A 14945-nucleotide genomic window follows, 5' to 3' on the forward strand; every position below is an offset into this window, starting at 1 on the left:
GCATTGCAGGAGGTTTTCCCTTTCAACACTCATGGAATTTGTTGCTGCCCCAGATTTACAAACTCATGTAAACCTGAGGCGTAAAGAGGAGAAATATGCTTATATCTCCTTGTTTTTTCCTCTTTTATGTGTGCTGCATTCTGCAGCCCACATGGAAAGAGGAAAACACCTCTTAGGATTGTGCACCTTCCTGCACAAATACAATCCTTCATGCAACGGAGGCATCCTTGCGCCTTGGTGCAAGGGTGCCTCCTTTGGTGCTAGGCTGTGGAAACGGCACCATCACAGGGAGAAAGGACAGGAATACACCGTATTGCTTTTAATACTGTTAATTCCTGCCCTTTTACTTTGTCATAGGGCAGGAGCGGCCCGTGCAGGTAAGGGCGGTGGGGTGGGGGTGGAGGGGATTCGACAGACGCCAACGAGGAAAATGAATCATTTATTTAATTTTCCCTCGTTTTCGTCTGTCGAATCCTCCTCCTCACCGCTCTTACTGCCACAGGCCGCTCCTGGCATAGGGCAGCGCAGCAAGGTGCCTTGTTGCACTGCCCTATGCCAAAATCCCATAAATGAGGCCCTAGGCTTCTAAACTTCGAAAGTGAAGACACCAAATAGCCTCTCAAGCCTTCTATTTCACAGGCTTTTTACCAGAAGCACATTATTCGAATAGCAAAGAGGTGCCATCCGTCTATGCGGTCAAGCAACACTGGAGAATGTTTGGGTGTATATTTTAATTAATAAGTCCTTCTTTTCCTTGTCAGTTCTTTAGGGCATACCAATGCTATGAAGTGCTAAACAAATTCTACAATATAATAAAATAAATTGTGATTGACTAGTAATTTATATTGGAGACGACCTTATTGTTATCTGTGTTATTTCTATCTTAAATTTTGTCAAACTCATCTCCCACTTTGCACTTTTATGTTAACGTAAGAGCACTCACTCACAAGCTATGTGCATTAGGGTTCATTTTTGTTTAATAAAACAGCAGTTTTACAAAAACCGGTAAATAATTAGTTATTTTCTGTGACATCCCTACTGGCCCCACTTTCAGTCATATCCGAGGAACATGGTGTGCTTTACTTCTTTCTTTTGTCAACGTTTCTAGTTCTTAAAAGAAGCTAATAAATATCCTCAGTTGATGTCCTGCCCGCTAAGATCTGCTTTACACTATGCACCTCTGACAACAAAAGGAAATTAGTCTTTCCCGTGGGTGAGCTTTTGTTGAGTCTGTTGGCTGATTGCACGAGTGAAGCACAACATCATTTTCTGCCTTCCTGCTAATTTCTCCCGGTTGTTTCATTTAGAGAGATAGCGTTCAAGAAGCTTCATTGAAATACTTTGTTCTACAGTTTCAATAGCAACACATTCTCTTTCCTGGCTTTGTGAGAATGTTTCAAGTCTCTTGCCAAGTGGAGAACAAAACACTATTCACAACAACATCAAGCACGGACGGAATATGTGTAAAAAAAACCTGTCAATCTGTGGTGGTGGTCAGAAGCAACGGTGCACAGTTTATTAAGGATTCTTGTGAACAACACAAGAGCGGAAATACCTTCTGATAAAGTACTGCAAGTTAATGGCAGAGCTTTGTACTTTCCCTACAGCCACCGAGTGCAACTCTCAAACTTAACAGTTTGTAAATTTGTGACAGAACAATGAAAAAAAATAAAGGTAGAGTTTGAAAAACATTAAAATGCTAGAATAATAGATTATATATTCATATCTCCCTCACACATTCACAAGATTGAGATGGCTGAGATCTTACCCAGAGGTCTGTCCGATCACTCTCCAATCACACTAGCTGTGCATCCGGGCCCGGCTCGCTCTCCGCCCCGCTGGCGCCTTTCCTCATGGTTACTACAGGACGATTCATACCACCAACAGATGTACATGGCCCTTACTGAATATTTCTCTCTTAATAATGCCACTGTAGATTCCTCGGGGACGCTGTGGGAGGCCATGAAACCAACTCTGCGGAGGGTGGACATTACCTTCTGTAGCGTGCGGCGTCAGCAGCGCCGCGAAAAGCTGGCCCAATCAGAAGCACAAATCTTGGACTTGAAACGCAGGAGTAGGGAAGCTGATGGTGCGGCAGCTCATCGCCAGCTTCCCATCACCCAACAGCTATATGCCAGTGACCTACTGGACAAGGCCAAGCTGTACTGGCAGGCCACGCGTAGCCACATTTATCAATGGGAGGGATAAATCCAGTGCCCTCCTGCACCACCTGTGCCAGCAGACACTTCATGCTGTGACCCCTCCCGGGATCCTGGGACCCGCGGGCCAGGTCCTTACTGATTCCGCTAGCATCGCCGCTAGCTTTGCCGATTACTATGCGCACTTATACGCCTGGCAGGAGACTGTTTCTCCAGACACCATTGACCGATTTCTGGCCGACCTGCACCCGCGGTCTCTATCCGATGACGTGCGGGATGACCTAGATGTCCCGAGTACTGTGGAAGAGGTCCAAACTGCCCTTACAGATATGCGCTCTGGTAAATCACGGGGACCAAACAGGTTTCCGTGTGAGTTCTTCAAGAAATACTCATCCCAAATATCACCACACTACTTGGCGGCTCTCCAGGTTGAGGTTGACGACGGCCGTCTCCCGGTGGACTGGCGTCACTTCGAGAAGCCCGGCCGACCTCCTGAGCTGCATGCCTCCTACAGACCAATCTCCCTCCTGTACGTTGAGGCTAAATTCCTTGCCAAAATTATTGCTATTCACATCCTCCCGCATATCTCTACGCTCGTCCATCCCGACCAGGCGGGCTTTATGCCCAATCATGCGACTCGACACAATATTCGTGGGCAAGCAACGCGATTGCCTCCATAGACGGGTTAAATGAACCAGCCGCGCTCCTTCTTGCCAATATGGATAAGGCCTTTGATTCCCTCAGTTGGACCTATCTGTTCGCACTCCTTAACCGCTTAAACATAGGCCCCAGACTTCTTCAGTGCATTTGTCTCCTGTACACTGACCTCAGTGCCTCGGTGCGAATCATTGATTCCACCTTGCGGCCTCTACATATTGGGCGAGGTACCAGACAGGGTTGCCCTCTGTCTCCCTACTTGTTTGCACTTGTCATCAAGCCGCTTGTGGCTTGGGTGCGAATCGATGCCCAGGTGCACAGCTTTAAGTGGTCACGCGAGGTGTCCGATCATATAGCGCTATATGCTGACGACGTCCTATTCTTCTTCACACGCCCGAATAGGTCTGGCCCCTGGCTACTCCGAATAATGGAAATCTTTGATCAAACATCCGGCCTCTATATGAACGTTCACAAGTTCTATTTATGACCTCTGCGTGGGAGCGAACAGCTTGGGACATGGACACAACAAGTCACAGTTGCACCTGATGGCTTTAAATACCTTGGGGGTGTTCCTGTCGTCGTCTCAACTGGACTCCTGGTCTAAAAATCTGGCCCCCCTACTGCCTCAAATTAGACAACAGGTGAGCTCCTGGTCGTGTATGCCCCTGATGTTATTCGGCAGATCGGCCATCTTCAAAATGGTCTCGCTGCCTTGCCTACTCTACAAACTCCAAAACTACCCATACCCCACACATGGTTCCGACAACTGAACTCAGATCTTAGCCATTTCCTCAGGGGGTGGGGGGAAGGGGCTCCACGCGAGTTGCCTTGTGAACATGTTTCCCAATCCACGTACTGTGGGGTCCTCACAATCCCTGATGTCCAGCTCTACCATGCAGCTTCCCACCTCCTTGTCCTAAATGACTGGTGGTACGGCAACTGGCGTGACCCTGCCTATGCGCTTGAACGTTGGCTGATGGACCCTAAATCTCTACACACAATACTATACTCTAAAGCAGCGCTTGGCACGCTGCCGCCCGCGGCTCGGACTGTTTTTGCGATTTGGCGGCAGGCTCTGCGTAGAATTGGTTGGTGGGGTAGACTACTAAGGAGACTCCCCTCTGGCATAATGGCCTCCTGCCGCAGTTGCTTGAGCTTTCCGGGTTTGCGGGCTGGGATGCTATCGGAATCTCAACGGTCGGCGATGTCCTTCAGGGCCAGACTCTCAAGTCATTTCAACAGCTACAGGCCGACTTCCAAATGCCCCGCCCCCAATTCTACAAATATCTTTAATTCCGACATGCCTTCTCCCCTTATCTTTCGTGACAAGATACTATTCCTGATTTTAGCCCTATTGAGGCCAAGGTGTTAATGGGCGAGATGGGCGTGTAGGAGAGTAGGGTCTGCTTTCTATGTTCACCCCCACTTTTTCCTTTTGCTTCACTATTTTTGGACTTAGATGTGGCTGTGGGCCTGCTAATCAGACCCACAGCCCAGCTGTTCTCTCTCTAAATTCACACTGTGCACTTTAGGTACATAACCCAATTGGTAAGGATCACCCTCTAGGGCCCTGTACAGTGTACCTTAGGTACCCAGGGCATGGGTGTACCCTAGGTCTACCAGGGGATGCAGCATGTATTATGCCACCCCTGGCTGGCCTTCCATTATGACACAACTGGCTGATCACTCAGCTGGGGCAAGGTCGTGTAAGCACCCCTTGCTTAGGTGTAGTATTCCTATACCTACCTTATATATAGACACATGGGTAACCTATCAGTCACTCCTATGGCAGGCCTTAACAATCCTGAAGGCAGAGTGCTTGGTAACATGTGAGATGGTGCTTTAGCATGAGCTGAGCCTGTCTGCAGCTTTCGGAACCATGTCCTTATAGCTGTTCTATGATATCGCCTACCATATACTCTTAAAGTGCCTTATAATCCTCGCGGTTATGGTAACTATGGTTTGGCTTTATCAAAACATGTCGTGTAAGGTGTCTAACACTTTGGAATACTACCCCCACACCATTTCTGGCGATAACAATAGTATTCCTCCCTTCTAGAGGGAGAAGACATGTTGAAGACCTACTACCCGGTTAAAGTTAACCAGAGCCCCAGCGTCACAAAATGGATGCTGCTGCCACAGACACAAGTCTGACCTCCTGCTGCTGGGGGTCCTTCCAGCGAGGGAGGCTTGGACAATAGGTTTCCTGCCTTGGGAGGTGCTAGCACCACCCTTGACAGGCCTTAGTGTATTGGGGCAGGGAGGGATGAATGAAACAAGACACTGCCTGGGGCACACAAGGTGTCCTATGCATAGTCCAGTTCAAACCGGTGCTGGGGCACTCCAGCCCCAGTCCTGGCGTGAAATTGGACAAAGGTAATGGGGTGTAACCACCCCCCTCCCTGGTCCCACCCATAGGAGGGACCTAGCAGGTAACCCAGCCCCCCAGATTAGTATAAGAGTGGGAGCTGAGTCCCTAGGACTTTGGATTATCCTGATAACTGAAACTTGAACAGAAACTCTGGACCTTCGACATTCGACTACGGAAGAAAACTGAAGAATCTCCCTTGTGGCCAAGGAGTGGCCACCCTGTGCAAACAGGCACCATCAAGCGACCTGCCGTTTGCTTTGCCCGAAGTCCTACGAGGAACTGACTGCAGAGCCCGACCAGCGCCTTGACTTCCAGACTTCTCCGACCCTGATCCACATCCACAGCAAAGCTGAGATCCGTGGAGGCGACGAGAGACGTGGGACCGGCTACCTGGGAAAATTGGCTACTTGCTTCCAGCGCAGCTTCTGAGGCATCCTCGAAGTTGTGCTCTGGGGATTGAGAAGCCCCAACCCCGAGCACCATCTGCACCGAAGATCAGCCCTCCACACTCCACGAGTTCTGAGTGGGGCCCTTCTGCATTTTCCTGCTCGACGCGTCTGTCCGGTTGCTTGCCCGTTGGCTAGTGACCTCTGCGACGAAGAACCTTTGACTTTCCACCGCTGGTTTGGCTCCTCCAGACTGGCCATTGCTTCCCTGTGAGAGAGAAGCACCTCAGACCTTCCTGGTCTGCAACAGAAGCAAATCCTTCATTCTGCGTGGGTTGCGTTTGCCAAGGCTTGTTGTGTCCCAACTCGACATCGACGCCGCCGGCAGCAAGAGCCCTCGTGGGACAGCTCGCCTCCTGGTTCTGGTCGTCCTCGACGCCTCCTGGTACCCGTGGCTGCTGCGACAAGCTTCACCTCTTCACCTGCATCTTCACGACATCGCCTGGTTTCTTCCTGGTTCCTTCCCGGCTCCTGGCTGGTGACCTAGACTCTGTCCCCTCTGCTTGCAGGTATCCTCCTTCTTGATTCCACCCTTGGAATCCACCGGACACTCTTCACTGACTGCCTGTCAGCATCTTTTCTTCAGGCATCCATAGGAGTCGACGACAAAACCCGACGCAAGTTCACACCTATGCACCTGCAGCCCGTGGGCTAGGTAACTTGAGTACTCCGGTGCTCACAAGGGTATTGACTATCCTAGTGTCTAGTTTCCAAGTCTCTAACTCCTAGTTCCTTCCGAAGTGTCCTAACACTCTTAATTTCTAAATACTACTATTTCTATCGACTTTAACGCATTACGCATGAGTGTTTCCACTCTGCACCTGAATCCCGTGGGCCTCCCACTGCCTAGCAACTGATAGGATAGTGTAGCCCCAGCGATTCCCTAGGCCTAGGCCTAACCTGTGTTTGTGACAGTGGTTCTTATACCACTTACTTAGTATATGGTTTGCGTGGCCCCTAGGGCCTAACTGTATTACTTACCTGTGTGACTTATGTATGCTTAAATAAGACTGTGTTGTACTTACCTCGAATCTCATAAAGAGTGCTGAGGGTATTTTGACTAGAATAAATACATTCTATTTTTATAATATATCTGTTGTGGTGTCCTTTCATTTGGTATTCAAGGGGTTGCAAATGGTATAACAGCTGGCTTCACATGCCATACAGAGTTTAGCCTAAGACTGCTCTTGTCCATGCTACCACTAGGATAGCTGGTCTATAAGGTTGACTTTACAACCAATCACCATAAGGGTTGTTTGGACTGATACAAGGTGTACACTAGAACTAGTGACATCGTATATCAGGCCAACTTCTCACAGGGCGTACATAAAATCACAGCTCTAATCCGCACCCTAGTCATCAACAGTCATGATAGACTTCACAAGACTAGGGAGGCTTGGCAGGACAACTTGGGTCCACTTGACGAGGACGACTGGGTGGAGGCTCTTGAATCACCACGAGGCGCTGCCATAGCAGCACGTCTTCGGCTCATACAATTTAAATACCTCCATAGGGCATACTTTACACGCCATCGGCTCTGGCGCGCTGGGATGATTGCTTCTCCTTCTTGCCTCCGTTGCGAGTTGGCCGAGGGCACCTTCCTCCACACGGTTTGGGAATGTACCGTCCTGTCGCGCTTCTGGCGCGGGGTGCTTACGTGCCTTTCCGAGGTCCTGGGATGGGACATCCACGGTCTCCGCGCCTAACCATGCTCCACATCACTGACGAAATCGGAGGTAATAGGTACAAAGGCACCTGCTATCCTTGCCTAACCCTTGCTAAGTGAGACATTGCCAGGGCGTGGAAGGTGGCCTCCTCACCCTCGGTCGGGGCCTGGAAGCGCGGCCATGATATCTTCATGGGGCTAGAAATTCCAATTTTTAAGGCACGCGGATGCCCCCAGAAACACCCGAGAATATGGAAGCAATGGGCCGAACATCGCAGTCTTTACCTTGAACCAGTCCCCCCAGCACGAAGTATTGATGATTTGCCTTGATGATTTCATGTTGGGTGTACACCCTAGGACCTATTGTACATATACTGTTCTATTGCGACTAAGGCTATTTTCAAATGTTAGTTGTGTAGATCAGGTGACACTTTTGTTTTTTGTTTATAATGCATATTTTCCACAGACTTTGCTTTATGTATCCTCATGTTCTAAACGGACTTATTGAAAAAAGTTGACATCTTCACCAATGCCATGTTATATATGTGATGTACTGCCCCGGACCTTCCTGGGCTTTCTTCTGTCTGTCAACAGTAAAATCTGTTGTGAAAAAAAAAATGCTAGAATAATTGATGACAAATAAGTAAACGATTGGTGGGACACAAATAAGTGTTCAACACTAGTGAATCAATATTCAAAATCGCATTCTGAAACGATATTGTGAAGCAAGTGGGCTAATAATGGGAGCATGGCATTTATCAAATAGAGTGTACATTGTATTGTATTCTATTGGTAAACACAAAAATCAGGTTTGTGTTGCATTTCTGTGTGCTTAAATTTATAATGAAAATCATTAGAAGAAAAGTGAGGAAATATTATTCTTTTAGTCATTAACATGCCGAACCTACCAGAACTTGGCTACAAAGAGAACAATTACCCAGAGGTATGCAGGCAATAGTTTGAAATGTCTTGACTGCTTTGAGAAGTGTTTTTGTTTTATAATAGACAGATGCCAACCAAAATATACCCCGTCTGTGAATGTTCCTATCCAGGACTGTCGAGTCTGGTGCATAAATGTATGAGAATATAAAAACTGTGTTTCTACATTGGAAATAATCTCCAATATCTTTTCCCAAGTGGGAGTTACAAAAATATAATTTTGCTAGCCTATTCACACCATTTAGTCTCCCGGTGCAACAAGCACTGTCCAATTAATTCACTTCTTCCAGATTAGCCAGACATATCTCCAAGTTTACTTTGCGGTTTATTGTTCAAAAAAATGATTTGTTCCAAACACCAAGAAAACACCAAACGTTTCCAACAAGCCAGTTTTCTCAAGGGTTTTGTTCTGTTATTAAACCCTCTCAAGAAGAGCTTGCCATGGATATTTTAGGTACAACTCTATGTGCATAAATAAGTGTGCCTCATGTGAAAAAGGCGTCAGCCATGATGCTGTACCTTTCAGGCAATTAACAGTGGCTGAAATGTTAATGTTACACTGCAGAGATGTCTCCCATATGTGCAGTACATAGGCATATAGAACATAGGTAAGTTTTTTACCTATATCTGTAGAAGATGGTGTTGTCAGGGGAAAACACAGGACCGTTCAGGGAAATAACAATGCAAATTTACGAAACTCCCACACATTCATAAGTGTCTCAAGATAATCGAAAACATGTGATATGCATATGCCACACCGATCTACATTTCTGAAAATGCACATGAAAAAAATGGCTATATATCTTTCGGAAAGAATAGAAAACAGCAATGTTCCCGAATTCACTGGGAGCTGTGGGGGCAGAGGTAGTAGAGTTGTAAGAAGGAAAACACATGTAATTAAAAATATTTGTTACAAAGAGTAAATTGGAATCAAATGATCTTTGCATTTTAACTGAGTTTCTAATCCTAACACAAGGATTTATGTTCTGGAGACACTCTGCCCATGTAAGTTCCTCTTACCCGCCTCACGAATATTATTGAGTTAGGCATGTGCCTGGCAATCAATCAATCAATAAATCTTTATTCGGATAAAAAAATATCCATAAAAGAGTCACACAGATAAAATATGTGCCTGTCTCTACACACACTATTTTGACCACTATTGGAAAAGTGTAATCAGGGCATATCAAGGGAAAGGCCTCATAGTAGTTGAACGCTGCTATAGGACAGAGCTGTCTGCTGTTAAATACACGTGTCCCCCTCCTTACTATTTAAAGTTTGCTTGTAGCTGTGGTGTGCCCAAAGCCGGTGACGAATGTTCTGTGAGTTCATCCTCTCTTCATGAAGTTGATCAGGCATTGTTACTTACAGACCTATTTATTTTCACTACTGTGAATCAAGGCACCAGTGACTTATTTTCGGCCTTTAAAAGATAAAGCTTCCTGAAAAGTTCAATAGGAAGCAGTATTTAGTGCAGTTTTACCATTTGCTCTATTCCTTGATTGTGGTCACTGGGGTAGGGAGTCATTTTGCTTTTGCTGGTCTAAAGCTGTAAGACGTAATGGAATTTTTGTGTTGAAATAAAACGACTATAATTTTTTAAGACATTTTCCCATTTCACAGCAATCTGTGGAGGTGAGATTCATAAAGAATCTGGTCAGATCCAGTCTCCAAACTATCCCGATGACTACAGACCACTGAAGGAATGTGTGTGGAAGATCATGGTGCAAGAGAGCTATAACGTTGGACTAACCTTTCAGGCATTTGAGGTAAGTTACCTAACCCATCTCAGCAAAACAACAATGGGGGAAAACTAAAGAAACATTATTTGTCTAAAGAAACCTCAAGTAACATATTTAGAGTTTACAGGGGCACTTGCCATTGCATTTCTCTGTGGATAATTAGTGGGTTTTATGTTACCAATTGCTATTATAAATGGAATGTTTTAAACACTGACAATAATTTCTTTTTACTTGTTTCTAATCCTTCTCTAGACGGCTACTTTATTATTACCTTGCATAAAAAAGCTTTTGTTTGTTTCCCACATCAAAGCTTGCATATAATAGTTCTGTAGAGTATTTCCTAATGTTCGCTAAGCCCCTTAAAAAAGGGCAGGATTAGAAATATCACCACAAACTGCTGATCTACAATGTACAAACATTCTTGTTTAGTAAACTGCTGCAGATACACGCAGCTATCATGGCTGATCTTGGAAATTATATCCTTTGTCGGGCACCTGTTATCCAGAAATACCTAGGCTGCTCTGTCTGTCCTTTGCATTGGTTGACACTTATTCTCTCTATGTTGCTGTTCCTGTCCACTGTTTTTCTTTTGTTTGATTTCTCTGTTGATCAGCCCCCAGTCTAAACCTGTTTTCTGTCTGTCCATTGGTTGATCGTTTGACTGACTTCCTCTCTGCCTGCCTCTTTGAGTGCCTTGCTGTCTACTATGCCTGTGTAACGAGGAGTGAGAGGCAACTCTGGAAAAACATTTTTTTTATTAATATTGTACTAAACAACATTAATAAACTGACATAAACAAAATTACTAGTTTTAAGTGAATTAAGAGTAGGAGTATGAACCCATAGGAAAAACACAACTGTCAGAGTAATAATTAAAAGAGTTAATAATTTAAGCGCATTCGTACTGTTCTTGAAAGTACAAAAACACATCATTTTCAAAAACGATCAGACTTGACCTGTGGTATACATTTTTTTTTCATTAGAAAAACACATGACAACATTTGTTTATATTAAATTCAGAGTATGACGGAGACTTTCATTCCTATCCTTCACGTGTACTACGACATAGATGTAGACAAGGAGTGCCATAGCACACCACCAACTCGGTCTCAGGCATTTTATCCCTGCTCCTAACACTTTCTGACAAACATATGGTATGGTTTACCAGAAAGGAGGATCTCAGTGTCTGTGAGAGAACCAAAAATCCAGAATCTTAAGATTTCTCAAATATTTGGAAGGCTAAATGTGTGTCTACAGTTGAACATGATACACATATCTGGTTGTTATCTACTAAAAGAATAAGTAATATTTTTGAAGACATTTCCTATGTAAGTAGAAAGACAGTTCTGTTCCACGTGACTATTTTGAACATTGTTCTTAAGGCACTGCCCACTGTCACTCTGGGTGTAATACATACAAGTGATATTCCCCGTTCCTTTTCACTGCTGTGCAGCCTACTTAATATTATGAAGGTGCTATTTGACATCCATACTGCATACATGCAGGGATCAACAAGCTATAGACCTTAATACCAAATAGTAGCACAATACTTAAAATGCCCCTGCTCTTGGGTTAATGCCTGTCAACATATATATTTAATTGCGAGCCCTGATGCAGACAGCAGCTATGCACCGTAGTGGTGCACACCTTCAATCTGTGTCACATGGAGTAAACTGACAGAGGGACTTTCACCAACTCCCCGTCAGTATGTGTCAATGTAGCTATGTGGCTGGTGATCCCCTCCATACAGGGTACAGTCACAAACTATATCCATGCTTGGTGGTTTCTTTAATTGCTTCACTTTCTCTACTACAAAGGATGGGTCAGATCCAGCAAGAACAGTCCTCTCCTTTGGCTCTGGAAAACATAAGGAATGCAGCCTTTTCACATGCCACACCCCATCCTCCTGTGTGGATGCCCTCAAACCCAATAGCTATATGTGGTCTATTACCAAAGGTCTCACTTTTTGGGCCACAAATTATACATCACATCTAGAGAGGGAGATGGAAATCTTCTACCAGCTATTTATGAATACCCCTTCCGCCAGTACTTTCACAGTCTAGTAGCGTTGTCCATTGCTGCTAATGCAGTCAATGTCTCAGACAACTATACATTTCCGTCCAGATCAAAACTTTACACAAGTTTGAGTCAGTTGCTACAGTAAAGCTAGGAGAAGCTAGAAGACAGGAAGGACTGTTTATAACAAGCCATTCAAAGTAACACAATTAAAAGGAAGGCAGTTATACTGATCGGAACCGTCTTTTTGAAGTGTGCATCCCTAATGAATGGCATATGGCCATGTCAAATAGCTTTCGTTATGCTTCAGATTTTTCCCCTAGCTGAGATGTTTGGTAATACTCTCATCGCTTTGGACTCACAACTAATTGAAGTAATTATATATTTTCTGAATTATGTGGTAACCCACTTTATCCTTGTAACTCAGTCAGTGTACTCTAGGGAGAGTACACATTTTGACAGAGAACTATAACACAGACAATGAAGGGCTGTATCATTTGATATATGTACTTAATATATTTAGGTCAAGCTGTGCACCGCTTTATCGATTTGAAAGACCACATTATCAGTGCTTCAATTAAAAGGAAGTAAACACAGAGAGAGTAGGGTTTGTGTCAGTCCCCCTCCGACATTGGCTTTTATTTGTTTGCATTATTTGTCATTGCTTGCAAGGGCTGTCCATTAAAGTCACAAACGTTTGTGGAAGTTGCATAGTCCCATTTGTGTTCCAATTAGGATTTGGTGCAGGAACAATCAAATAATTATTTTGTTAAATTGTAGATGCAACATAGAGCTTTACCCCCATTGTGTGTTCTTTGATATACTTTGCTGACACAATACTGCATTTTTGTGTAGGAAGTGCTTAGAGTTTGTATGCCTTAGCCTTTCATTTAGGCGCAGTTCTATTTGTTAATTTCTCTTTGGATTTTATTTCTTTAATTCTGCTGTCATGATAACATGCTGTATTTACAGTTCTTTTGTTAGCAAAGTAGACATTATGCAATATTTTGCTGGAGATACTTTGTGCATTCACCACTTACAACACGAATATCATCTGACGACCCCTTATAATATCATCAAACGCACAAAAGATTATGGGAGAAATGCTTGCAATTTGTTTTTTACTTTAATAATATTCTTCTGTGAGATACAGCGTAACCCTGCTAAGCTAATCTGTCTAGCAAAGGTTTCCAAATCTCAGTTTCCATAATGTTCTGGCCAAATATTTGGCTTCATTATGGAATCTTATTTATATATGACAGACTCTCAACTATTTCCTCACACTTCCCCTACCAAGAATCAACCTCTATTTGTTTTGACACTGCTTTTTATTTAAATTTACAGGTTGAGCTTCATGTCTGCTGTAAGTGATACATACTCATTTAAGAAGTCTTTCTTGAAACAGCTTCTTGAGAACATAAGTTAGACCCCTTTCTCGCTGAAGTTATAACATGGAATCTTTTCCATTCACACAGCTAGACTGTTCAAATATGTGACCTGGGTATAAGTACCATGTTTCAGAAGAGAAAGTGGCAAACTACGCAGGCATAAGCTGGATGACCATACTGACATTGAAACAAGACATTAGTGCTGGCAGTTTTAGAACTGATACCTGACATGCATATATGATGTCTAACCTGCATCCTGTTGAGAGAAGATATATAAACAAAAGTCAAAAAATAACTGTGCATATAACTATCCTCATTTAAAGACTTTAGATAGGAGTCAAACTCTTTTCTCACTGTACAGTGTGTTTAAGAAAATAATTGTTGGTATATCTTTGAAAATAATGCACTTATTATGTTATGTTGAATGTTTTTATAAAGCGCGACAATTACCCAGAGGCATCTAGGCGCTGCAATGATATGGAGAAAAAGCAAGCCCATCTCATTGTTGAAAAGCTAGGTTTTAAGGGTCTTTTGAAAAGACAATAGATCAGGCCATGTCCTGATATACAGGGAAGAGACTTCCAGAGTTTAGAGGTCCCTACCACAAAACCTCTTCCACCCCAGGAAGAAAGCTTAAATTTAGGGACAACAATGTGCCTGGTAGTGCTAGAGCGGAGCAGCCTCTCTGGCTGGTATCATCTGAGCCTGTCATCAGAGGAACGTCAGGCCCGAATCATGTAAGGCCCTGAAGGTGACACAGAGGGCTATGAAACTCACTCTTTGTTTAACTGGGAGCCAATCAAGCTTCTGTCAAGCGGGTTTAGCTAATTGAAATTTAGGGTTTCCCAATAACAGCCTAGCTGCTGCATTTTGAATAGCCTGGAGCTTATTAACATACTGAAAATGCATATTCAGATATAAGCCGTTGCAGTGATCAAGTTTTGCTAAGATTAGAGCAGTTACCACTGTTGTTTGAAGAGTTGAGGGATATAAGGCAGAATCTTCTTGACTATCTTAAGTGCATAGAAAGACATAGATATAGTTGCGTTCACTCGGTCTCCGAAATCAAGCTTATTATCCATTAAGGTGCCTAAATTCTTTACCTTGCTAGCTGGTGATGGTAGGGAACCTAGCTCCAGAGGCCAACAGGAATGCATCCAGAAGGAAGTATCCTTCCCTAAGAGAACAACCTCCGCCTTGCTGGAACTACATTTTAGACAGCTGCTGTGCATCGAATCTCTAATTGCTAGCATACAGCTGTGGAAGTTCTGACAGGTGTTGTTAAGTGAGTCAGAGAAGGGCACATTGGTTTGAGTATCATCGGCATAGGATGTTAAGTCTTTAATATGTTTGTTGATGGTTGGAGTGCTAGGTTGGAGTGACTAATCTGCAGTGCATGAAAATGGCCAATGAAAATAGCAGTATGTTTTAATATTTCCCATCCTTTTGTAGTAGATTGTATACCACTGTTAGTAAGTAGTCACACATGCACAAATGCAAGCATTTTTTCCCAACAAAAGAAAGGGTTCAAATATATATGGACACATATTTCGACATAATTG

General features: G+C 44.0%; 1 protein-coding gene across 2 annotated transcripts in view; it reads left to right on the forward strand.

Annotated features, from left to right (window-relative positions):
* The window catches only part of TLL1 (tolloid like 1), a 416213-nt gene that overhangs the window by 292087 nt on the left and 109181 nt on the right, over window positions 1-14945 (forward strand). For both annotated transcript variants that reach the window (XM_085641791.1, XM_085641792.1), the window contains exon 12: window positions 9862-10007. In XM_085641791.1, coding sequence (XP_085497917.1) covers window positions 9862-10007 — 146 coding nt within the window. The remainder of the gene's footprint in view (window positions 1-9861; window positions 10008-14945) is intronic.

Source organism: Triturus cristatus, chromosome 2_2, assembly GCF_964204655.1.
Source record: "Triturus cristatus chromosome 2_2, aTriCri1.1, whole genome shotgun sequence".
In the NCBI taxonomy this organism is placed as follows: Eukaryota; Metazoa; Chordata; class Amphibia; order Caudata; family Salamandridae; genus Triturus; species Triturus cristatus.